Below are 26,565 nucleotides of genomic sequence, written 5' to 3' on the forward strand. Positions count from 1 at the left end.
TACACCATCTTTCCTCTTCACTATCAGTCCTCTTATAGGTCTGTCTGGTTTTCCTCTTTGCCCCCATTCATACTTGAAGCTGTAGTATTGTCTAACCAAGATGTAAATTGGAGCATGGCAACCCTCTGCTTCAAATCTCACATCATTGCCTGGCTCCTGCATTTTCAGCCTCATCTCCCCTGCTCCTACACCTTTTTATCCACACTGGATTTTTGTAGTACTTTAAATATGGTATGAGTTTCATCTTTGGGGCCTTCTTGCCACATCCTCTGCTGACGTACCTCCTTCTCTTTATCTGTCTCTTCTTTTTTTTGTTTATTTTTTGACACAGGATCTCACTCTGTTGAGTGAGACTGGAGTGCAGTGGTGAGATCTGGGCTCACTGCAACCTCTGCCCGCCAGGCCCATGCGATTCTCCCACCTCAGCCTCCCAAGTAGCTGAGACCACTGGTGTGTGCCACCATGCCTGGCTAATTTTTTGTATTTTTGTAGAGACAGGGTTTCACCATGCTGCCCAGGCTGGTCTTGAAATCTTGAGCTCAAGCAATTGGCACACCTTGGGCTCACAAAGTGCTGGGATTACAGGCATGAGCCACCATACCTGGCCTGTCCTTTCTTTCCTTGGTGAACTTCTGTTTTACCTGTTAGTAATAGCTCATATGCCATCTCCTGTAGGAAGCTTCCCTGACACCTCTACAAGTTGTCTGTGCTTCCTCTCTTGTACTTAATACCTTTATCAGCACTTAATCTCACTTACTTGTTTTTTTTTTTTTTTTTGAGATAGTCTTGCTATGTCGTATCCAGCCTGGAGTGCAGTGGCGCGATCTGAGCTCACTGCAGTCTCTGCCTCCTGGGTTCAAGCAAGTGCGTCTGGCTAATTTTTGTATTTTTAGTAGAGACGTGGTTTCACCATGTTGACCAGGCTGGTCTCGAACTCCTGACCTCAAGTGATTTGGCGTCCCAAAGTGCTAGGATTACAGGCTTGAGCCATCACATCCAGCATTAATCTCACTTAACTGTAATGAATTTTTTTGTGTGCTGACTTCCCTTATCCTCTGTACTTCACTCAGTGCCTGGTACCTATCCAGGTGCAGAATGAGTTTGCTTAAATGCATGCATGCAATAGCTAATTTGGAAAACCAGTTATATATAATAATAATGAGTTTAGTATGATATGAATTTTGCTTCTACACACATAGACACCTCCCCAGGGAGTGGGCACCTGGAAAGATTTGACAGATGTGTACAGAAATGTCATACCGCATAGCGATAGAGTGGGTATTCTCTTTTGAACTTTCCCAGTTTTCCAAATTTTCTGCAGTGAATGTATATTCTTTTGCAGTCAGGCAAAAAATAATTTTTAAATGTTCCCTTAAGACAGGTGAACCCACAAAAATGCAATTAGTTCTGAAATGCTTACTAATATTTTCATAGCTATAAGCCTTCTAGTACATGATTACATGCATTGTCAGAAAGCAACTGCTGAGCCATTTCAGCTTTTGTGGTGTGAAAATGGTACAGGAAGAATGAGGTACAAAAGGTTATCAGCCCACTGTGCTCTGAACCAGCCATCCGCTAAGGGATGAAAGGAAACCCAAATGCAAACAGAACAACCATCAAGCCTTCTCTGTTATCTTTTCAAGGCCCACAACAAACCCTGATACCAATATCTAATCACTCTAAGTGCACCTTCTTGTTTTTCTTTTCTTTTCTTTATTTCTTTATTTTATTTTTTATTATTAGTATTATTTTTGAGACAGAGTCTCACTCTGTTGCCTAGGCTGGAGTGCAGTGGTGCGATATCAGCTCACTGCAACCTCTGCCACCCGGGTTCAAGCGATTCTCCTGCCTCAGCCTCCCGAGTAGCTGGGATTACAGACACCTGCTACCATGCCTGACTAATTTTTGTAATTTTAATAGAGATGGGGTTTCACCATGTTGGCCAGGCTGGTCTCGAATTCCTGACCTCAAGTCATCCACCCACCTCAGCCTCCCAAAGTGCTGGGATTACAGGTGTGAGCCACTGTGCCTGACCAAAGTACACCTTCTAAGAAGGCTTAGTACTTCAGTAAAACTTTAGTAAAAGTAAACCTCTTCTCTTAAAAGATGAAATGAAAATACTTTTTTTTTTTTTTTTGAGACGGAGTCTTGCTCTGTCACCCAGGCTGGAGTGCAGTGGCCGGATCTCAGCTCACTGCAAGCTCCGCCTCCCGGGTTTACGCCGTTCTCCTGCCTCAGCCTCCCGAGTAGCTGGGACTACAGGCGCCTGCCACCTCGCCCGGCTAGTTTTTTTGTATTTTTTAGTAGAGATGGGGTTTCACCGTGTTAGCCGGGATCGTCTCTCGATCTCCTGGCCTCGTGATCCGCCCGTCTCGGCCTCCCAAAGTGCTGGGATTACAGGCTTGAGCCACCGCGCCCGGCCTGAAAATACTTTTTAATGACATGAATAAATAGAAAGTTCAGACCTGACACTGGGTTCCTTAAACAGGCCCTCACCACAGGAATGCCAATCCAGCTGCCACTCATAAACACAGGAGTCTGTGCAGCTTCCATTTTGGTCTGTCGATTGACCCTTACAGCGTGCTAGGCTTTGTGCTACACGTTTTATGCATACTCTTACATGTAATCCTCAAAACAGCCTCATTCATTCCACAAATAGGTATTCAGCAACTACTCTTCTTCAGGCTTGAGGTGCTTGAGGTAGGTATTTTTTCTGTTGTAGAAATCAAGAGAGGAACCAGGCACAACTGCAAGTTCTACCTACTTGGGAGGCTGAGGAGGGAGGATCATTTGAGCCCAGGAATTGGAGTCCAGCCTGCATGTCATAACAAGGCCCCCTCTCTAAAAAAGGAGGAAATCAGGAGAGACTAGTTATCCGAGTAGAAGAGCTGGAGTTCAGCCCATATTTGTCTTACTCTGAATGCCCATGCTCTTTCTGTTGTATAGTCCACCTCTTGGTCTACCGTGCTCCAATTCAAAACACCTTCAGAGAAGTTTTGCAGTTTCTTTTAATAAGACCATAGATAAAAGAAGCAAAACCAAACCACCAAAGGTCAAAGCAGAAAAGCAGAGAGAACCTCTGTTAGCTCATCATGGAATACAAGGAGGCAAGGACTTACATAGTCAGAAAACAGACTCTGGCTTCCAGAAATATGAATGCAGCCCCTCTTATCCAAAGAAAATGAGACTCTCTTCAGTAACCCCTTTGCTTTCATTGATTATGTGCTAGCTATGTGCTAGGTTCTGCTGCTATTTTAAGTGCATTACATGTGTGGGCTCATTGAAATCTTGCTATACTCTTCTGAGACAGGTGTTACTAAAACCCTATTTTAGAGATGAGGAAACCAAGGGACAGAGAGGTTTAAAAATTTGTTCAAGACTTATATGCAGGATATGTTGGGACTAGGATTTAAGCCTGGGCTGTTGGCTTTTGGGTCTCTACTCTTAAGTCATATACTGCTTCTCTCTACCCTTGTGTTTCTTCATCCTTCTGAGATGACTCTGCTCTTGTCTCAGTGGTTCCAGACCTCTGTCCCCATCCCAGCTCTCCCTCTGACCTCCAGCTCTCCACTTCCAATTGTCTATGGAGCGGCTCTACCTGAAAGTCTTCCAGCTACATCTAACTCAACATGATTCATATTCATTAAGTTACTTACTCCATTAAACAAATGGATTTCACTCCCCGACTCTGTGCCAGGTAATGTTTTAGGCATTAGAAATGAAGTTGTGAAAACTGACAAGAGATTCATGTCTTCTTTGAGCTTATTTCTTATGGGGCAGGTGGTGTAGGAGCAAGCCATGTAGATACTTGTGGGAAGAATGTTCTGGGCCTACGGAACAGCAAAGCCTCTGAGGTATATTTGGCAGGAAAAGCACCCGAGGCCAACATATCTGGAACAGAGGGAGAGAGCTGGTGAGAGCAGGGGTGACAGTCAGAGAGAGAGAGAGAGGGGGGGGCCCGGTTATATAGGAACTTACAGTTTGTAAGTTCTGTAAGAAGAACATTGGTGGTTACTCTGAGATGAGGAGGCATGAGAGGGCTTGGAGCACAAGCATGACAGGATGTGACTTACATTTTAATAAGGATTCATTCAACAAGGCTCCTCCCATCCAGCCTCTTCTGTAATGGTATCCCCTAGTCCCATTCTTGAAATTAGAAAGCTCGGCCGGGCACGGTGGCTCAAGCCTGTAATCCCAGCACTTTGGGAGGCCGAGACAGGCGGATCACGAGGTCAGGAGATCGAGACCATCCTGGCTAACACGGTGAAACCCCGTCTCTACTAAAAAATACAAAAAACTAGCCGGGCGAGGTGGCGGGCGCCTGTAGTCCCAGCTACTCGGGAGGCTGAGGCAGGAGAATGGTGTGAACCCGGGAGGTGGAGCTTGCAGTGAGCTGAGATCCGGCCACTGCTCTCCAGCCTGGGCGACAGAGCGAGACTCCGTCTCAAAAAATAAATAAATAAATAAATAAATAAATAAAATTGGAAAGCTCACCACCCTCAACTTCTACCCATTGCTTTCTTCCCTCATTTAGTCGCTGGGCCCTGGTGGTTTTATCTCTTTAGAATCTCTCAAATTGTTTTTTCTTTTTCCATTTCACAGACACTACCTCAACTATGTAGGCCGCATTGATCACCTTCCGCCTCCGCAGTTTTAGCATCCTCCTGATTGGCATTCCTCATGCCCTCCCCAGTGCCATCAGAACTGACTTGTACCTCCTTGTTTTATAAATTTTGTTGAGTCTCCTTTCTTTCCAAGGTCAAGTTCAAATTCCTCAGCATATCCACCCTATAAGGCCATTGACTTTCTTGGTTTTTTGTTTGTTTGTTTGTTTTGCTTTTGTTTTTGAGATAGAGTCTTGCTCTGTCGCCCAGGCTGGAGTGCAGTGGTGCGATCTTGGCTCACTGCAACCTCTGTCTCCCGGATTCAAGCGATTCTCCTGCCTCAGCCTCCCGAATAGCTGGGACTACAGGTGCACGTCACCATGCCTGGCTAATTTTTGTATTTTTAGTAGAGATGGACATGGCGAGGCTGATCTCAAACTCCTGACCTCAAGTGATCTGCCTGCCTCGGCCTCCCAAAGGGCTGGGATTACAGGTGTGAACCACCACACCTGGCTGCCATTGACTTTCTGACCCTAAACTAACCTCTCTGGTGTAATCTCATTCCATGGCCTAAAATGGCACCCAACCATAAACTCTCGTCATAGGGAGTTCTTGGTTCCACCCTGACTCTGCTGTGCCCTCTTATCCTTCCTTGCCTTTGTGCCCACTAGTACTCTCTTCCCTTTTCTGTCTGGTAAGCATCTACTCTTAAAGACTTTACTTAAACACTACATATTCTGTGAAGGCTTCAGAAAATCCCTTTTGTTCTGAAATGTATGCAAAATCTGACTGCTTCTCACCACCTCTGCTGCTTACACCGTGGCCAAAACTGCCATCATCTCTGTTGCAACAGCCTCCTGACTGGTTCTGCCTCCTTCCTCCAGTCTAGTTGATTTTAACACGGCATCCGGAGTGTTCTTTTGAAAACATAAATCAGCTCGTTACACTTTCTTGCTCAAAGCCCTTGAATAGCTTCCCATCAGCCCAGGACCTGACATGCACCCACAAAGCTCTACATGCTTGGGTTCCTAACTGCTTCCCTCACCTCATTTCCTGCTCCTGCCCACTCCCCACCGTCCTCACACTTTTATTCCTATTCTGGCACTTTACTCTTCCTGGAATAAACCAAACTCACTCCTGCCCCAAGGCCTTTGCACTGAATGTTCCTTCAGCCTGGAACTCTCTTATCCCCCCAGGCATCTGCAGAGATTGTATCCTTACTTCTTGCTTTCTTCTGCTCTGATGTCACTGTATCTAGAGGCCTTCCCTCACCACCCTGTGTAAAATAGGCATACTTACCCCAGCACTCCCTATCCTACTTTCTTGGCTTTATTTTTCTCCATAGACTTATCATCATCTAAAATACCACATATTTTATGTATTTATATGCTTATTGTGTGGCTCAGCATACTAGAACATGAGCTTCCAGAGAGAAAATAGACGTTTTGCTGTCTTCCACATTCTCAGCACCCAAGTGCTTTGCAAATAGTAAGTGCTCAATACATATGTATTCAGTACCTAAGGGTTTTCCAGCTTTTCCTTCCTAGTTATTCTCCGCTCCCATAGCAGTATACTCACACTTCTATTGTAGTAGGTTCTTCTCTTTTCCTTTCCATTTCGGTCTATACTGTTCAATTATGAGATGCTGTCAAATAGGACCTATCTTCTTTCAATCCTTCTATGTCTGACAGTTTAGACAGTGCCTGGGCATGGCAAGTATTTGGGAAATGTTAAGTAAACAAAATGAAATGAAGTATTGAATGAATGAATGAATGAACGAGAATCTCTGTGTCATTTTGTAGCAAAGCACATGTTACCTCAAGTCTTGTGATAGCTGTGGCAGAGTCTGAACAGTGACTCCAGAAGTGTATCCCTTCTGGGGCTCTAGTTTGCATCATGCAGACAGAGTCTGGGTCAGATGAGTGTTTAGCCCATTAGTCATCGGACAGCTGCCAAGTTGCAAGCATTTTACAACAAAAATTGTATAGAAAATGAGTGATAGGGTGCAAATTGCTGAGTGCAAAATAGAGTTAGAAGCAATATCCATTAACAGCTAGATTAGAAATATGCTCCTCTAAAATCAGAATATTCTAGCACTTTTAAGTGAAGGGCATTTCCCAAGTCACTTGAAGATTTAAAATTTTTTTTCTCTCTACCCAAGGTTGAGTTCCACTGGGCTTCATTTAAGTGAGCCTCTGGTAAACTGGTATCTTACTCATTTAAAACCATGTCTGACTTCTCTGTCTGAGGAAATCTTTCAGAAGCATCTCTTGATATGGGAGGAAAAGGTAGAATTTTTATGTAATGGCTTAAAATAGACAGAAAATGAAGCCTGATCTCCAGAGAGCTTAGCTTTCCACATCTTTCAGCCATTGACAAAGGCCTGGCATGCTGGCATTTTATATCTAAAATACTTTTCCAAATACTTATTAAACTATATAATCATCATTTATGCCACAGGATCATTTGTGGATCTCAAGAAATACAGTATGTGACCAGACAACTACTAATATAAATTTCATGACTCATTGGAAAAAACTCTAATGGGATTAAATGAAAAAAAGTCTAGCATATTTGAAAATCTGCCAACAGCTGTTCCAAATTATTTGTGATATCTGATGTTCTACATGTACCTGTCCAAAATGGAAAGTGAACTTATTTGTTTGACAGAATGAATTAATATTAAGTTACTTAATGTTCACTTATTCTCCAAAGTTACTTGTTCTTTTTTTTTTTTTTTAAAGAAAAATTGAACAAATGCTACGTAGTATGTTTATGTGTCAGGCACTAATTTAAATTACTTTATAAACAATAAAAGAGGGCATTTAGGTTGGGATTTTTTTTTCTCTTACATTTTCTTTGAGATAGTGACAAAATTAGCTAGTTATTATTATTTGTTTTCACTGTGGCACAATGAAAATTCCTCAGTCTTGAACAACAGATTTAAATAGTACCAGAAGTTCTCTTGAAGATTTTTGACCATTTAGAGCCATCAGAAAGAATCTCTTGGCAAATATAAGAAATGTCATGAGAATTAAGAAGTTTTTTAGTGCAGCATCTTCGCTCTGATTTTTTTGATTAAAAATATTTTACACTTATTTTGGGAAATTTGAAAATAATATAGATGTCTAAAGAAGAAAATTAAAATGATGCTCAAGTACGTTACTCAGGGATAACCACCATAAACTTTTGGCTATCTTTTTCTCCAAGTTTTTTTTTTTTTTTTCTGTGAGCCTTTACAGTAACATACTGTTTTTCTTTTAATGAAACTGAGATCCTCTTGTCTGACTATCTTGTTACTAACTTCTTCTATGACTATAGTTTCCTACTGACTTTCAAACAGTTAAGTTGGTTACTTTAATATTCCATCACGTGGTTGTACCATTTTCCCTTCTAATCCCTTCTTGGGCATTTCGGTGGTTTTCAGTTTTTAATTATTATCAATAACAGTGTGATAAATATTCTTATAATCTTGTGTGTTTAATAACTTCCTTATGACAAATTCCTAAAAGTAGAAAAACTGCATGAAAAGACATAGGCATATTTAGGTTCTGAAAGATCTTGTCCAATTGGCCTTAAGCAACGTTGTAATAATTTGCATTCCTAATTGCTTGCTATCAGAATATTGAATTTTGCCATTATCAACAATATGTATTACTATTATAAAATGTTTTAATGTAAATTTGATAGACAGTAACTAATTTAAGTATAATTTAATACCAATTATATATTTTCCAACTTTGATAGAGTTTATATTTTTTTATCTATCTATCTTTGACATAGGGTCTCACTCTGTGGCCCAGGCTTAGGCTTACTGCAGCTTCTACCTCCTGGGCTCAAGCCGTCCTTCCACCTCAGCCCCTCACGTAGCTGGAACCAGAAATGCGTGTCACCACACCCGGATAATTTTTTTGTATTGTTATTAGACAGGGGGTTTCACCTTGTTGCCCAGGCTAGTCTCGAGCTCCTGAACTCAAACAATACACCCGCCTGAGCCTCCCAAAGTGCTGGGATTACAGGTGTGAGCCACCGCGCCCAGGCAGTTAATTTTTTTATGTGCTAAGAGGCTTCTCTATTAATTTGCTTGTGAATGTGTGTGTGTGTGTGTGTGGATTTAAATTTTTAATGGTTCTGCATTAATGGTTCTACATTCCTGCCAGATAGGTTGTACTTTTGTTTCCAGTTTGTTTGCCTTTTATTTTTATGATTTATTTTATACAAAAATTTAAAATTTCAGATATTCACATCTATCAATCTTCTTTTTTAAAAAGTTTATTGATTAACTGTATATGTGTATAATTTACATACCATAAAATGCACCTTTTAAAATTGTATAATTCCGTGATTTTGGTAAATTTCCAGAGGCATACAACCATCATCACAGTAGTTTTAGAACATTTTTAGCACCCCAAAAAGATCTCTCATGCCTCTTTACATTTAGTTTTCTTTCCTACCCCAGCCAAGATCTCCACGCATCTGCTTCAGTCTTTTAAAGCTTTTACACTTAGAAAGGAGTCTTGAGCACTTATGTGGAGCCAAGTGCTGTGGCTATAATGGGTACTAATGCTATTTTCTTGTTCTTCTTCTTTTTTTTTTCTTTTTTTTTGAGACGGAGTCTCACTCTGTCACCCAGGCTGGAGTGCGGTGGTGCGATCTGGGCTCACTGCGACCTCTACCTCCCGGGTTCAAGTGATTCTCCTGCTTCAGCCTCCTGAGTAGCTGGGATTACAGACGCCTGCCACCACACCCAGCTAATTTTTGTATTTTTAGTAGAAACGGGGTTTTACCTTGTTGGCCAGGCTGGTCTCGAGCTCCTGACATAAGGTGATCCACCTGCCTCAGCCTCCCAAAGTGCTGGGATTACAGGCGTAAGCCACTGCTCCTGGCCACTAATACTGTCTTATTTTAGGAGCTTGTGATCTTACAGGACAGATTATTAAACCAATAATAGTTTAAATAAATATAGTTACAAATAGATAAGTGCTATGAAAGAAAAGTAAAGTGTGTGGAGTGATAACAGAGGGCACCTATTTGAGGGTGGAGATTCAGGAAAGGTTTCTATGAGAAAATGACCCAGGGATGGGAAGGAACATCCAGGTGTGCAGTTGGGGGAAGAGCCTTGGGGAAGTACTTAAGAGCTGGACACTTGAGGACTGCAGGAATAGAAGCACTTATGGTCAGAGAGAAAAGGGACATGATCTAATTGGAAAAAAATGGAATATTTTCCCATGCCATTATTTTCTTTTTATGCTGCTTTTTATGTCAAGGTATTTACAGATAATATTTATCTGGTTTTATGGTTTTCCTGGTCCATAGGGTTATAATTTCCCTGTATTATATAGATCTTATATAGTGTTGAGGTACCCAGTGTATGTTGAACAAGGGCAGCAAGATTTCAATGGGGGGAGGGCAGGCGTTTGTGCATATGAGTGCATTATTTTCAGTGTTCCTTTCTTAGTCCCAGAGGGGAGTGTGTTCAGAAACAGAGTTCTTTGGAATTACCATACTTTTCTTTATTATTTTATACTAAAGACCATTCAGAGAGTACTGGAGGTGTTAAGACAGTGTGAAGAAATTACCTTCTTCATCACTTCTTCATCATTGCTTTCAGTGTACTGGGGCCTCAGGGACTTGCTTAGAAAGTAACCAGTAGAGTGATCAAATTAGAGTTACTGCTCATGGCTCCAGAATATTTGGTCTCCGCCTACAGGATTGCATTGCTTTCTTCATAAGCTATGTAAATAGAAAGTACGATATCACTGTTTCTGTTTTTCAATGGGGATAACTGAAATATGGAAACTCCAAATCCTTAATGGATCCCTGATAGTCTCAATGACAGTCCATAGTGGTATGCCACATGACTCCTCTCTTTGTCACTTTCAGTTCATGGTCAACACCTCAGATAGGCATTTTGAGAAGCAGGGCAGTCCTACCACACTTACCTAGTAAAGTCATTTTTTCACATTCAAACTTGACTCATTTATTTTTCTTACGTGTACTTCCTCCCACTTTCTTCATGTCTTCTATAATATCTCCTGCACTCTGCCTCAGAACAGGCTGGATTATGCTATAGTAACTGACGACTCTCAAATCTCAGTGGCTCCACACAATGATATTTCTTGTCCATTTTATGTATCATTTGTGGGTTGGCACAGAGTCACTACCCATTAAAGTAGCTCAGAGATCCAAGCAGCCACCAGCTGGTTGCTGTGGCAGAGGGGTGCAGAGTATGCTGGAGGGTCTTGCAGTGACAATGACATGTTCCAGGCTGGAAGGATGACCATCATTTTTCACTGGACAGAAGTAATCCCATGTTTCATCCATCATGAGGGGGCCAGGAAGTGTAATTTTATACTGGGCCCAAAAAGCTGGGTAGCAGGGGAGGAATCCAGAACTATTTAGCAAACAGCTCTAATGACCAGCATGCATTCTTAGCTAGTGATTCACCTTAACTTCGCTGAGAAAGTCAGAGCTTTCTGTAACCACCACCCCTCCAAAAGAAACCCTAGAACTTACTCATCTGCCTACTATTATTACATTTATCATCCTATCTGAATTCATACCTTCTTTCTCCTTCTAGCCTATTGCAATATAAGAAGTATCTTCTCTCCTATCCAAATATTTTTGATCACATACTGCTATCAGTAGATAAGCACATATAGTGATGTCCTAGAAAATGTTTAACAAGTGGCCTGTAGGGGAAGAGAACCAGCCTTGATTTTTAGTGTTTTTTGATTTCCGCAATGTACATACTCTCACTGTGGACAGTTTCAAGCCACCATCATGGTGTTACTGAATGCCTGATTGGAAAGAGATGTACACAATGAGCTCTCATGAGCCGGTGTGGAGTGACTCCAGCACACCACCGGTAGTGTGCTGGTAGTAGTACTTATGTACTTGTGTCTGTTTTATAATAATATTCATATTAAACCTATTTGTGTGTGTGTATATATATATGCACACATATTTTAAGAATGCTTGATTTCTTTTATTTTATATTAAAAATAAAGCAGTTCTATCTCCCCCGTGTGCCCCAGCACTCTACCAGATTGCCTTACAAATCCCTACATACCTGACTTGGAGGCTACTGCTCTAGACACTCAAGGTCTCCACTTCTTTGGTTATTCACTCTCTCTGTGTCATCAGCCTCTTTCTCTTGTATCATTCTCGTGAGTGTACTGAGAAACTCTAGTATTCTCTAGCATCTTCCATCATTAGAGATTGTCGCTTAGTCTGGTCTTCTCCTTTATCAAAAGCTCCATTTTTCTACTCCCCTTCATAGCAGAACCATTCAGAGACATCTCTACATGCCATTTCACTTCCTCCTTTTTCATTCCGTCTTCGCCTACTCCAATCTGACTTCCACCCCCAGCTCTCTACTGAGATTGCTCTTGTCATTGCCATAAGTGATTTCCATGCTGCCAAATCTACTAGATCATCTGGCGTCATCTCACTGGGCCCCTCAGTGTCAGGTGACATAATTGACTACCCCATCCTTCTAGAAATGCTCTCCTCTTGTAGCTTCTGCATTAATACACTCTGCTGGTTTTCTGCTGGTTCTCCTTTGTTGAGGCTTCTGCTGTGACTCAAGAAATAGCTTTGGTCTCCTTTTGATATTTGTACTGTTTCCCTAGGTGATCTCATTCATTCCTAGGCCTTTAAAACCAAGCTGTGTGCTGATCACTCCCGCATTGCGTTCCTCTGCCCTCCTTTCTCTTCTGAGCTCCAGATGTGCACATCTAATTCCCCCCCATATTTTCACCTGGAGGTTTCATAGGTGTCTTCAAGACTGCAGCTCCAGAGTGAACGCTTTATTTCCCCTTTTTCTTCTACTATTTCTCTTTTTTTTCAGTTTTCCTTATTTCACAAAATGGCAAATTACTTATTTAGTTGTTAAATCCAGAAATCTGGAATGTATCCTTAACTTCTATCCTGAGCAACAGGGAGAAACCCCGTCTCTACTAAAAATACAAAATTAGCCGGGTGTGGTGGTGCATGCCTGTCATCTCAGCTACTCAGGAGGCTGAGGCAGGAGAATCACTTGAACTGGGGAGGCGGAGGTTGCAGTGAGCCGAGATCGCGCCATTGTACTCAAGCCTGGGCAACAAGAGTGAAACGCCATCTCAAGAAAAACCAAAAAACCCCAAAAGACTTCTATCTTTTTTTATCCCTTGCATCTAATTCATAAACACATCCTTTTGTTCTACCTACAACATATGTATTTCATCTGTCCACTTATCTCTGCCTCTATTTTAGTCCAGACCATCATCACTTTTCTCCCAGATGATTGTAATAGCACATTCCACGCTCACATGTGTCTCTTTCCAATCCATGCCTGATATTATAACTAAGAGTGATTTGTATAAGATGTAAATCAAGTTATTTTTCTCCCTTCTACATCCTCCAGTGCATCTAGAGTTAGCTCCAGATTCCTTACCATGACCTCTAAGGCTGTGTGTGATCTGGCCTCCGCCTTCCTCTGCCTCCTCATCGCACGTCACTCTGTCTTTGGCTCTTGTGCTCTAGTAAAACAAGCCTTTTTTTTGGTCCCTAGAATAGATTGGTCTTTTTCCTGAGCGCCTTTGGCTTCTTTGGTCTCTCTTTCTGGGAAGCATTTTCTCTGACTTGTCATATTTCTGGTACCTTCTTTTCCTGAAGATCTCAGCTTAAATCCCGTCTCCTTAGGGAATTCTTCCTGCTCTAATAAGATTTCCTACTGGTTTGTTTCTGTCTTAGTACTTAACACAATTTGGGGTTGCTTTTCTTTATTTATTTACTTGATTTAGTAGAAAGCTTTGTGAGAGCAGGGACCTTATTTCCACCTGGTGGTAGGTGCAACAGATGTTGCATGAAAAAAAAAATGTATGGAAGAATACTGGACTTGCCCTGTCTATCGTATGAATGGTAATTACTGAATGAAGACAGAGAAGGAAGGTATCTTAACAATTGTGGGCAGCACAATACAGGGAGGACAGGTTAATGTGTTGATCATGTCTGACTGTTTCTTTAAGACAGCCCAGAACTAGGAAGGAACAGATCCGATAAAACGTTACAGAAGTAAATGTAAAATCCTGTGATTTGGTTACAAATAAATCAGTTGCATTATACAGAATCAGGAAACTCCAGCCTGACACCGATTCACATGCCAAGTCCTAAGGAAAGTGGTAGCCGAAAAGCTAATGCAGCCCTAATCTACATTAATCATTCCATGTATTTCTTTATTAGGGGAGGGAATTGGCTAATATTACTCTTCTTCAGTGACACCAGTAGAATTATTAGAACTTTCAAAAAAAAAAAAAAAGAATTATTAGAACTTTCTAGAATTGCAATGTAATAACACCTCATTCATCCATCCACAGATCCATTTATTCATTCCTTTAACATTTACTGAGTAAATTCTGGGCACTTGTATTATAGTCATGAGCAAAATTACCATGACTTTTGTGTTCATGGAACTTAATGTCTAACTCCTGAAGAGAAGTGAGTTCTCTTTTTGTGAAAGTGTTAAGCAGAAACCAGTTTGTCATTTATTGAGAAACAATGCATACTCATGGTTAAGAACTCATGCCCTGGAAGCCAGGGGTTGGTGTCCAGGGGTTTTAAATTCCAGCTCCAATATTTGCCAGCTGTGTGACTTTGGGCAAATTAATGTCTTTGGTCAAATTAATGTCTCTATGTTTCAGTGGTCTCATCTATAAACTTGAGATAATAATGCTATGCATAGAGTTAAAATGAGCTAATGCTCACAAATAATTTACAATAGTACCTGGTACGTAGTAAGTGCTTAATAAATATTTTAGATAATAAGCAGTTAATAAAATGGTGTTGAGATTTAGGGTGAGAAAAAGTGGTCACAGAGTAATTCTGGTGTATCAGGACCCACATTATTATTTTTTGTTTTTTATTAAAGGTTGTTAGTAATTTGAGCTTGAACTTGAAAATCTTGACTGTAGAGTTTGATGACATTTGTTTTATTTGGTTTTCTGTTTTGGGCTAGGAAGATGTGACTCCTGTTTAGAAATAACCACCAGGTAGTCCCCCAACAACTCCCCAGATGCTTACAAAGAAACACACCTTTGGAAATAATACAATTGTAACTATACATCAACATCTGTTTTTGCTTTGGTTTTGTTTTAGTGGCAGCTGAAATATCCTAAACTAATTCTCCGAGAAGCCAGCAGTGTATCTGAGGAGCTCCATAAAGAGGTTCAAGAAGCCTTTCTCACACTGCACAAGCATGGCTGCTTATTTCGGGACCTGGTTAGGATCCAAGGCAAAGATCTGCTCACTCCGGTATCTCGCATCCTCATTGGTAATCCAGGCTGTACCTACAAGTACCTGAACACCAGGCTCTTCACAGTCCCCTGGCCAGTGAAAGGGTCTAATATAAAATACCCCGAGGCTGAAATAGCCGCTGCTTGTGAGACCTTCCTCAAGCTCAATGACTACCTGCAGATAGAAACCATCCAGGCTTTGGAAGAACTTGCTGCCAAAGAGAAGGCTAATGAGGATGCTGTGCCATTGTGTATGTCTGCAGATTTCCCCAGGGTTGGGATGGGGTCATCCTATGATGGACAAGATGAAGTGGACATTAAGAGCAGAGCGGCATACAACGTAACTTTGCTGAATTTCATGGATCCTCAGAAAATGCCATACCTGAAAGAGGAACCTTATTTTGGCATGGGGAAAATGGCAGTGAGCTGGCATCATGATGAAAATCTGGTGGACAGGTCAGCGGTGGCAGTGTACAGTTATAGCTGTGAAGGTACGGTCTGCTCTGCGAAAAAGCAGCCCTGTATGTGATAATATGACCCGAGTTGTTTAGGCTCTGGAGATACACACATACAGGAACATGTTTGCATGTGTGCTTATGTGTGTACATGCACATGCTTGTGTGTGTATCATGTGTACTTTTTAGTCTTGTCACACCTGTATGTCTGCAGAATATGCCTGTTTCTCATCTAGCCATGCTAGCTGGCTCATCGTTATACTGTACTCAGAATATTTTCGCACGTAAGCACTCCTGTCATTTGTCTCTCGTGTGCCCAGGAGAGCAGCCTCTTGGTTTCATACAGCCAACTGTCTTTCTCTACAGCTCAGAAGAGATTGTACAGTTGCTATAATTAACTTGCTGATAAAGAGCTGGGAAAACAAAAATCTGTCAAATCTTTCCAGGTTCCCACAGGTGCACATTTCCAGACTTGCCAAAATATTTTATTATGGTTGACATCACTATCTTGATGGGTGTGATTTGTCAAATATGGACTTGTTCTTGGCTTCACACAGTTTGTAACTACTGTCCTTCCTTGCCAGAAGCAGTTGAGGTAGGTTTTGTAAGCAGACAGTCCTCCATTTTCAGGAAACTCCCTAGCCCTCTACCCAATTCTGCAGTTTTAGACCTTGTTGGGTGGCCGTGGTAGACTTGTTCTTGCATTTTCTGATATATAATCCCCTTGAAACAGAGATCATAGCCTACCTCTTAGTAGCCCACCCAAATTTCTCTTCTTCTATTATTGTTTCTGTGTGTTTATGGCCCTCATTGTTCCTTAGAATAGAATTACAAAAATGGTAGTTGAACAGATCGAGGAGAGCATGACCTCTGTTGACTTTCTTTTGTGCCTGATTATTTGGCAAAGGGATACAAGACATAGTATTAGCTCTCTTGTCTGATTTACTGAAAGATATTTGGAAAACCAGAATTCTGGATATCCCATCAGGGAATGACTGGAACTTTCAAGGCTCATTATTTTCTGACAACTCTAGATATTTGACTGGATTTTTGTTTGTTATCGTTATTTGTTTTTTGTTTACTAAAATGACTGTTTTGGAAAAGAGATTTAAGAAAAAAAAGATCTTTAAAGTACCCTTTAAATTTCTTACAATTTCCCTGTCTCAAAAATGTCCTCAGAACTACTCATTTTTTTCTAACTTTACCTTGTGTCTTCGGTCTGAAACAAGGAACAAGTTTAGCGTTTGGAAATTTCACCACTTTCTCTGGCATCTCAAATAATGATGCTGACCTAAGAAAATCGCTTGAAGGGATTTAATGCTGTCCTAATGGAAAGAACTGAGATCCTCTGATCTTTAATAAGGACTTGCCAGGGATTTAAGAACTATCACTTCCAAGAACTCTGATGTGAACGAACAATGGAGTTAGTTTCTTTCTTAAGGAGACAACTCTCCAAACCTGAAGCAGTGGCATGTGATAGTACCAAGCTCTACAAAGATGCCTTTGTGCTCCCAATTACTCTCCGCCCTCCAGTTTAATGGTCCTATTGTACTCCCTTCGCGTGGGTGATCAAGTACTTTTTGAAACCTAGAATATCTTTCAGAAAGGAATTTAAATGTCTAATGAATAGTTTCTATGCTCAGGAGTAGTTAAGACTGATAAAGTATACAAATATAAATTACATATAAATATAGAAATGTTGGTACTTGCAGTTGTCACCGGAAAGAGACTTTGAATCTGTAAGAGCAGTGTAGAAACTCCTTTGTTCTCTTAACCTCAGAAATTCTCAGAACTCCATCTAATAATAATAGCAATACTGGGAATGCTCATTTATTGAGCACCTACTATGTGCCACATGCTGTTATAAGCATTTTACATGCATTAACTCATTTTATCTTCCCAACAATTCAAAGAACAAAATAGTAATGAAGTACTATTGCTATCCTCATTTTACAGATGAGGAAACCGAGTCACAGAAGGTTGATTAACTTGTTCATGGTGATGCAGCAAGTAAGTAGCAGAGTTAGGATTTGAGCACAAATATCCAGACTTCAGAATCTGAACACCTAAGGCTATGTGCATTATGAGCAGGTGTTTCTTATCCCAGCAGTGTAGCTGTCTCAGGGATTTTATTTTATTTTTTTACTTTTTAAATTTTTTGAGACAGAGGCTTGCTCTATCTCCCAGGCCAGAGTGCAGTGGCACAATCTTGGCTCACTGCAACCTCCACCTACTGGTTCAATGGATTCTCCTGCCTCAGCCTCCCGAGTAACTGGGATGACAGGCACGCACCACTATGCCCAGCTAATTTTTTGTAATTTTAGTAGAGATGGGGTTTCACCATGCTAGCCAGGCTGGTCTTGGACTCCTGACCTCGTGATCTGTGCGCCTCGGTCTCCCAGAGTGCTGGGATTACAGGCGTGAGCCACGGCACCCGGCCAGGGACTTGGGTTTTTAAAATGTCCACCTCTGGAAAGGTTAAGGGTATGCTCCATTTGCTTTTTCTTGCACGTCTTGGTGTCTTCCTTTCTCCAGTTTTACTTCTCACCCACATCTGCTGTAGCTTTCTCGCACATACTCTCAGATGATTGGAATGCATCAGATTATCTTATTCGATGAAACACTTTCTGTAGGTGTCTGGCTATGTGTCAGATGGTGTCCAAAGCATGTGGCTCTGGGTCAGATGGTGTACAAAGCATGTGCCTTGAAACTCTGTGGTGGGTGCATGTCTTCTAAGTGACAAGTGATATCTGTTTAATTTTCTGGTCTTATAATCCTTGGCAGAATGCCAGAACTATGGTAAAGGTGGACTTGAAGAGAATCATTTGGTTTAAAACCTTGGTTGAGGTTGAGAAGGGCTTAAGGAGGTCCACAGAGAGTGGACACTTCAGAGAATTGTATTTTTTTCTGTGTCCTTGAACTTGTTTGTCTAGACAGTATGGGAACTCCAAAGGTAAATCAATGGCTTTCTCACTTAGAGGTAATAGGTGAGGTTAGGGGGGCTCTTTTGATTGTAATTATGAAATGATGAAACATTAGATCTCAAAGAGACTTTTGAAATCACTTGATTCTAGCCTCTCATTTTACAAATGAAAACACTGAGAAGGGAAGTGGCTTGGCCAAGGTCACATTGTTACTTAGTGACAAGAGCAGGGATTTAAGTTGGAAAGTGTTCCTTGCCACTGGAGAGGTTCACGTAAAATGCATTGGGAATTCAGATACAGAAGTGATTGCTTCCTGCTGAAATTAAATTCAATTGAAGCTTAAGATCTTTCAAGACTCTGCTCTCAATACCTTTTCCCAGGGAAATCTTCTTGTAGATTTATAATGAGCCAGTCATCCCTCTTTGGTTTATTTTCATGAGTAGAGGTCATTGAGAAGTAATTTGTATAGGATACGTGTAATTATATACTAAATTCATTGGCTTTCACATGCCGTTCTAGTTAATAGATATCTCCAGTAGGAAGATTGAAATGGTACAAGTTTTAATCAGGAATGGCTTCGGGGAACCATATGTAAATAGGCAGAATATTTGATTTTCCTATTCCAGCTTTGCTGGCAATTGCTTGTTACTCCTAGCTATAAAAAACGAACTTTAGTGGGGAAGGCATTAAAAACCCAGTGTTTAATATGGTCCAGCACCTTGTTCTTTGACTGGAACACCTTCAGAACCATGACTTAGATCAACAGTAACTATTGGCTACCATTTTTGTTTCTTTGTTTGGAAGGAAACATTCTCGGTGAAATTGTCTTTCTAGAAAAGCAATTCTTAAGATTTTAAATTAGTGCCAAGTATTGCGTATTCTTGACATTATTTTCCAGGCCTCCCATAAAAAGCCAGGAAGGTAGCTGGGTGCGGAGGCTCACGACTGTAATCTTAGCACTTTGGGAGGCCGAGGCGGGTGGATCACGAGGTCAGGAGTTTAAGACCAGCCTGGCCAACGTCGTGAAACCCTGTCTTTACTAGAAATCCAAAAATTAGCTGGGCGTGGTGGTGCGTACCTATAGTCTCTGCTACTCGGGAGGCTGAGGCAGGATAATTGCCTGAACCTGGGAGGCAGAGGTTGCAGTGAGCCGAGATTGCGCCACTGCACTCCAACCTGGGCGACAGAGCAAGATTCCGTCTCAAAAACAAACAAACAAAAACCCAGGAAGGCTCACAAAAGGAAGAAGCTGATCCATGTTTCCTGTTGAGCATGTCATGTGATAGCCTGGAAAGTAGAGACTTCGCAATAATGTTCTTGGAATTCTAGGGTTTCCATTCCTGTCTTTGATTTGGGAAAAATTGCATCCCTTTAAGGATGGAAATTTGTTCCCATAATTCTTGAATCTCTATTTTAACATGCCTTGCTCTCTATTTCTCAGTTCATCACTGAGACCGTGAAAAGCTAGTTTATAATTGCAACTTGGAGTTTTGGAGTATTCATAAAAACGCTGTGATGTTTAATGTTATCTTAGCTTCCCAGCATCCCTGTCTAGAATCTCAAAGCTTATTTGATCTAGCTTTGTTTTATTGTATCATGCTATGCCTTGTCAATGATTTTTGAAATCACTTATACTGCTCAGTAAACCTTGTTTGGTCTTGTAAGTCACATTTTTTGGGGTGACCAGCCAGTTATTTATTCATTTAACAATAAGGTCTCCCATGAAGAACCAAGAAGACTCACAAGAAGACCAAAGGGGGGGCGGGGAAACTTATTTGATCTACATTTTTTTTCATGCCTATGCAACTATTTTTTCATTTAACAATAAGCATCTAGTATTTGCTAGACAGTTGTCTAGATGCTGAGCATGTAGCAGTGAACAAGACGGACAAAAATCCCTGCCCGCATCGAGCTCACATTCTAGCAAGGGAAAACAGAAAATAAAAGTAGATTGTGTAACAAGGGTGAGGGATAATCTTACAATTTTAGATAGGAGAGCCAGGCAAGGCCTTGTTTAGGGGGTAACATTTAAGCAGATTGGAAGGAGAGAATGAGCCACTGAGAAATTTCAAGGGGAGCACATAGGCGGAAAGATAGAACATGATTGGTATGTTTCAGAAGCAGCAAGTGTGGATGAAATAGAGTGAGAGAAGAGGAAACGAAATGAAGACAAAGGGACAAGTAAATGGGTGGCGGAAGATAGGGCTTTGTCGTGTTAGAATACAAAGTAGTAGGTTTGGATTTGGAGTGAGATGGGGAGCCTCTGAAGAGTAGAAGAAGGGAAGCAATATGAGAAACAGGAGAACTCACAGAGGCGACCAAAGTAATCCAGACTAGGGATATGATGGTCTAGATTAGAAGAGGCAGGGCAGGGGAGAAATGTGTAAATACTGTCCTGTAACTTTTTACCAACAAAGAGAGTGGCAGTGTTTCAGCACCGGTGAGAAAGGATGACCAGCAGTAATGTCTCCCATTTGTCAAAAGAAGACTAAGCCTATAAGAATGGCTACATTTTCTCCCCTCTGTGAATGGCTTTATTCAGGAATAATTGACATACAATTAGCTATACATATTGAACATTTACAGTTTTATAAGTTTCAACACACTCGTGAAACTATCCCCACTATCAAGATAATGAACATACCCATTATTTCAGAAGTTTCCTTGTGCCCCTTTGCAGTTCCTTTCCTGACAGATCTATTTTCTTTTTTTATTGTTTTTTATTTGTTTGTAGAGACTGGGTCTCAATATCTTTCCCAGGCTGGTCTTGAAATCCTGGCCTGAAGAGATCCTCCTTGCTCAGCCTTCCAAAGTGCTGGAATTACAGGTGTGAGCCACAGATTCAACCTGGATTTGTTTTCTATCACTAGATGAGTTGGCATTTCCTAGAATTTTAAACAGATGGAATTATATATGTGCACTTTTTTTGGTCTGGATTCTTTAACTTAGCATAGTTATTTTGAGATTCATCCATGTTGTTATGTATATCAATAGCTCATTCCCTTTTATCCTTTTTTATTGCAATAAAATATACATAAAATTAAGCATTATAACCATATTAACTGTACAGTTGAGTGGCATTAAGCATCATCCCACACCGAATCTCTGTACCCATTTAAACAATTACTCCCCATTTCTCCTTCCCTCATTTCCTGGTAACCACTGTTCTGCTTTCTGTCTATATTATATTTGACTATTCTAGGTACCTCATATAAGTGGAATCATACGATATTTGACCTTTTGTGTCTAGATTATTGATATGGTTCGGCTGCGTCCCTGGCCAAATATCAACTTGAATTGTATCTCCCAGAATTCCCACATGTTGTGGGAGGGACCAAGGAGGAAGTGGTTGAATCGTGAGGCTGGTCTTTGCGAAGTTATTTTCTTGATAGTGAATAAGTCTCACAAGATCTGGTGGGTTTATCAGGGATTTCTGCTTTTGCTTCCTTCTCATTTTCTCTTGCTGCTGCCATGTAAGAAGGCCTTTTGCCTCCCACCATGATTCAGAGGCCTCCAAACCATGTGGTACTGTAAGTCCGATTAAACCTTTTTATTTCCAGTTTCGGATATGTCTTTATGAGCAGCATGAAAACGAACTCATACAATCATTTTACTTGACATAATGTCCTCAAGATTCATCCATGTTATGGCATGTATCAGAATTTAATTCCTTTTTAAAGATGAATAATATTCCATTGTATGAATATACCACATTTTGTTGATCAAGTCATCCATTGGCTATTCATCATACCCATCTTTTGGCTATGGTGGATAAAGTTGCTGTGAACATTGGTATACAAATATCTGTGTGAGTCTCTGCTTTCAGTACTTTTGTGTATATACTTTTTTTGTGTATATACTTTTGTGTATGTACTTTTGTGTAGGATTGCTGGATCAAATGATAGGACTCTGTTGACATTTTTGAGGAACTGCTATACTGTTTTCTACAGTGACTGAACTGTTTTACTTTCTCGCTGACAATGCGCAAGGGTTCTAATTTCTCCACATCTATGCCAATGCTTACTGTTGCTGTTACTGTTACTGTCCCTGTCTACTGTTCCCTGTTTTTTGATAACAGCCATCCTAATGGGTATGAAGTGGTATTTTCTTGTGGTTTTGATATGCATTTTCCTAATGATTAATGACGTTGAACATCTTTTCATGTTCTTAGCCATTTATATATCTTCTTTGGAGACATGTCTATTCAAGTTGTTTGCCCATTTTTGAATTTGGCTGTTTTTTAGTTGTTGAGTTTTGTGAGTTCCTTATGTATTCTAGATATTAATTCCTTATCAGATATATGACTTGCAAATATTTTCTTCAAGGATAGCTGAACTTTTAATGATATAGTAATGTGATGAGCAAGGGATCACAGAACAGTGGAATAGACTTTACTGTCCATGACATTGATTAGGCACTTAAATTCTGTACTATCGAATGACATCATTCGTATTGGTATTAATTAGCTATGGGACCTTAAGCAAGTTACTTAAATCCTTTGTGACTCAGTTTTCTCGTCTGTAAAATAGTGATCAGAGCTGTATCCACCTCAAGATTGTGAGAATTAAACACCTGTAAAGTGCTAAGAACGTAACAGCAGTAATTAGAACGTAGTGAGCATTCAATACTGTGTTATTTTTAGCTTTTATCAAAATTATTCATATAATTTTTGCAAGTCAAAAATTTCTATAAGGTTTGTTAAGGAAAAAAAATGCAGGAGTTATTTACACCTTTTCTTCCCATTTTCATTTCCACAGGCAATCATTTCTACTCTTTTCTTTCAGGTAATGTTTTTGGTAGTTGATAACATACTTATATTGTTTTGAACATTATATATTGGCTTCCTGATATGGAAGGTGAAGATTTACTTAGCTCTCTTCTTTCTCCCTACCTGCCTACACATGTGCATGCTTCTGATTCCCATTATAGGTTTACTGTAATTTTGATTGTATCACTATTCAGCCTTTATAGTTATTATATACATAAGAATGCCTTCCAGAATCTGTGATCTGTTATCCTTTTCTTTTCAACTTTTTTTCTTGCATTAATAGTAGTCTTGTTTTTTGTGTATTTGTATAGTTTTCTATGTAGTTTTCTACGTAGTTACGACTAATTAAATCCCTTGCTCTCTACCAAATCTCCTCTTCTCAAGAGCTTCAGAACCATCAGATATTCTGTCTGTGTCATTTTCTCGGAGCAATGTCTTCCAGAGTCTTCTTGTCTGCTCTAATCTGGCGTTCTATTCCTGATGCATGGGGATCCCCTTCTGTGATTTCTTCATTGTAATCCAGCAGATTCCCTTACTTCTCTCTTTTGTGGACTCCTCACATTCCTGCATCCTGGCCTCGCTCTTTCCTGACTGTTTTCTTATTTTGGTGGAACATGTGCTGCAATGGTTTCTTCAGAAAGGATGCTTTGGAGGTAAATTTTTAAGACGTTAAATGTCTTCAATGATCTTTATTCCACCTTGGCATGTGTAGCTTCTTCCAGTATGAAAATCTTGGTAGGAAATAATATTTTTTTTCAGAATCTTAGTGACATTGCATTACTGTCTTTTATCTGACAGAGTTCGTGTTAAGAGTTCTGAATTTTTCTTCAGCTTTTATGTTGCTTTTTTTTGTTGGATCTTTTTTTGAATGTTTTACAATTTCACAGTGATATTTTTCACTCATTTTACTCTCATTGTGTAGGGCTTTCAATCAGCCCTTCAATTGTTGGACATTTTCTTGAACTGCTTTGTTAGTTATTTCTTCCTCTCCAGTTTTCTCATCTCTTTGGAATCCGTATGATTTAGTTAACCTTCTGGACTCTTCCTCTAGTTTTCCTGTTTATTCCCTTATTTTCAATCTTTATATTTGTTTTTTAGTTTAATATCTGGGAGATTTTCTTAACTTCCAACTTGTCTATTGATTTTTTTTTTCCTTGATGGAGTTTTGCTCTTGTCACCCAGGCTGGTGTGCAATGGCACTTGGCTCACTGCAACCTCTGCCTCCCAGGTTTTAGTGATTCTCCTGCCGCAGCCTCCTGAGTAGCTGAGATGACAGGTGCAGGCCACCATGCCCAGCAAATTTTTGTAGTTTTAGTAGAGACAAGGTTTCACCGTGTTGGCCAGGCTGGGCTCAAATTCCTGACTTCAGGTGATCTGGCCACCTCAGCCTCCTAAAGTGCTGAGATTACAGGCATGAGCCACTGTGCCTGGCCTGTCTATTGAATTTTCAGTATTGAAATATAACATATATCATAAACATACAGCTTGAAGAATTGCCATAAAGTAAACATATCTGTGTACCTAGCACCCTGGTCAAGAAATGAAACATATCAGTGTCCTAGAAGTGCTCCCTTCCAGTGTCTGGTTCCCCACAACAGTAAACACTCTCCTGACTTCTAAGGCCATAAATCGTTTTATGTGTGTTTGAATTAGACTTGTAAACTTGTAAGCTCCTTAAAGATGTAATTTATGTCTTCATCCTTCTTTGTATCTGCATATAGTGGCAAATGAGTATTTTTTGCCCCAAATCAGTTAAGTATTTGTTGTTCTTGAGGCGTTTGTACTATTCTTACATCGTGGCCACTGTTCAGTAACTCTGTTATTTCTGCAACTGCAGTCTCTGTTTAGTGTTAGGATTCTTTTGATAGCAAATAACAATTACAGACCTAAACAGGCTTAATTTAAAAAGGTAAGGAATTATCTCACTTCATCCTAAGAACAGGGGTCTCACTGACTTCAAGTGGACCTTGTTCCAACAGTAATGATGTGATCAGTTTCAAATTTCTTCCCCTTCCTCTTTTGGCCATTCTAAAGCTCATGGCCCCCAAATGACTGCCCCTAGCTTTTGTGGCCACTCTCTCTTTTTCATGAGCTTTGGGGACGAGAGAAACTGGGTATTGGGTGTGTACTTTGAACTCTGGATCAAGCTTTACCTGAAGCTAGATGAACAAATAATGACCCTCTTTGATTAACCCAGTTCGGTTCTGGTTTCTGTGTTGTTTACAATGTAAGAGTTTCCTGTGAGTCTTCACAGCTCCCTTCATACCTTCCTGAGGTTGCCCAAGGAATTGAAACCTCTACTGTTAGAAGCTCTGGTTTGGAGAATATTGTTTGAGAAGTATCTCTGCTTCCTTACCTGATTTTATATTTTACTTCGGATAATACAGTGATTTTGAAGCTTTAGCTAAGGGCCCCCATAGCAGTTTTTCTCTCCTTTTCATACTTTCATGTTTTCTCCCAAGCCCATGAAACATGATGCAATGAGGTTCTCCTCTGTATGTGAATATTTTTATCTTAATTTTTTTCCCCAAATGCTTAATCTGAAAGCTGACAGAGCCAGACATCATGTTGAAGGGCTTTAGATTTTTCTGTAAAGAGTTTTCAATATTTTGCCTGAAATCCTAGAAAACTTGTGATTAATTTTACAATTTATCTGTGTCAAGGGACTACGTTTATCTTGAATTGCTTGTTTCGAGGCATCTGAGAGCAGCTTCTTGTTATAGATTCTGAGCTGGGAATGATCAGTTTTTTGGTTTTTTTTTTTCCCCCACCCCTTCAGACTTTTCTAAATTCTCCATTTCTTCAGAGCATTCATTGCTCCATGACAGAGCAGGAGTGTGTGCTGTGTCAGCAGCAAACTTGACTCCCTGTTTCTTGCAACCCATCAAGGAAAGCATTTCCAAACTCTGGAACTCTGGCAGGGAGGCTTCTCCTTGGCTAACCTTTCTTTCCTAGTGATGTAGTCCATCAGCTGTGTTTCCTAAATGCTCTCTGGCTTATACAGTACCCATTTGTTACTACGTTGGGAACCTGTCTAGAAAAAGTGTAGTAATTATGCATGAAGAAGCTCGTACCTTCTAGAGAGATCATTCTGAAAAGAGATCTGACTGGTGAAAAAGGCTAGTGTCTGTCAGTAGCCTCAGTGTAAGTTCTGGATTCTTTCCCATGGTTCATAAACCCATGTCCTGGTCTCCTCCCACCTCTCCAGGCTTTTCTCTTGCAAGTTCATGTCATTCATATGACACTCTTGCAGTCGGGAATTGATTGTGCTCTTATACACACACCATGCCATTTCCCTCCTAGAATGTGTCTTCCCTATGTCCCATTTTCCCCTTTTGCCTTCTGTCTCCCTTCATTCTACAAAATGGGTTTCCCATCCCAGACATGAGAATGTCAAAGATCAGCACTCGACAGATAAGGCATCATTAGACTCCATGGTATCAGCTGGCCATCTACAACTTGTGAGTTTCTCCTACCTCAAGATCTGTGACATGGGTAGAAGGGGACCGGCCTTTTAAAGCTCCTCTAGGTGTGGAGTTA

At 40.5% G+C, this 26,565-nt stretch overlaps 1 protein-coding gene across 4 annotated transcripts in view; it reads left to right on the forward strand.

Moving 5' to 3' along the window:
- FTO (FTO alpha-ketoglutarate dependent dioxygenase) overlaps positions 1-26,565 on the forward strand; it is a 411,919-nt gene that overhangs the window by 109,308 nt on the left and 276,046 nt on the right. For all 4 annotated transcript variants that reach the window (XM_015126148.3, XM_077984755.1, XM_028841592.2 and 1 more), the window contains one exon: positions 14,742-15,369. In XM_015126148.3, the coding sequence (XP_014981634.1) occupies positions 14,742-15,369 (628 nt within the window). The remainder of the gene's footprint in view (positions 1-14,741; positions 15,370-26,565) is intronic.

This window comes from Macaca mulatta, chromosome 20 (genome assembly GCF_049350105.2).
Source record: "Macaca mulatta isolate MMU2019108-1 chromosome 20, T2T-MMU8v2.0, whole genome shotgun sequence".
Classification (NCBI taxonomy): Eukaryota; Metazoa; Chordata; class Mammalia; order Primates; family Cercopithecidae; genus Macaca; species Macaca mulatta.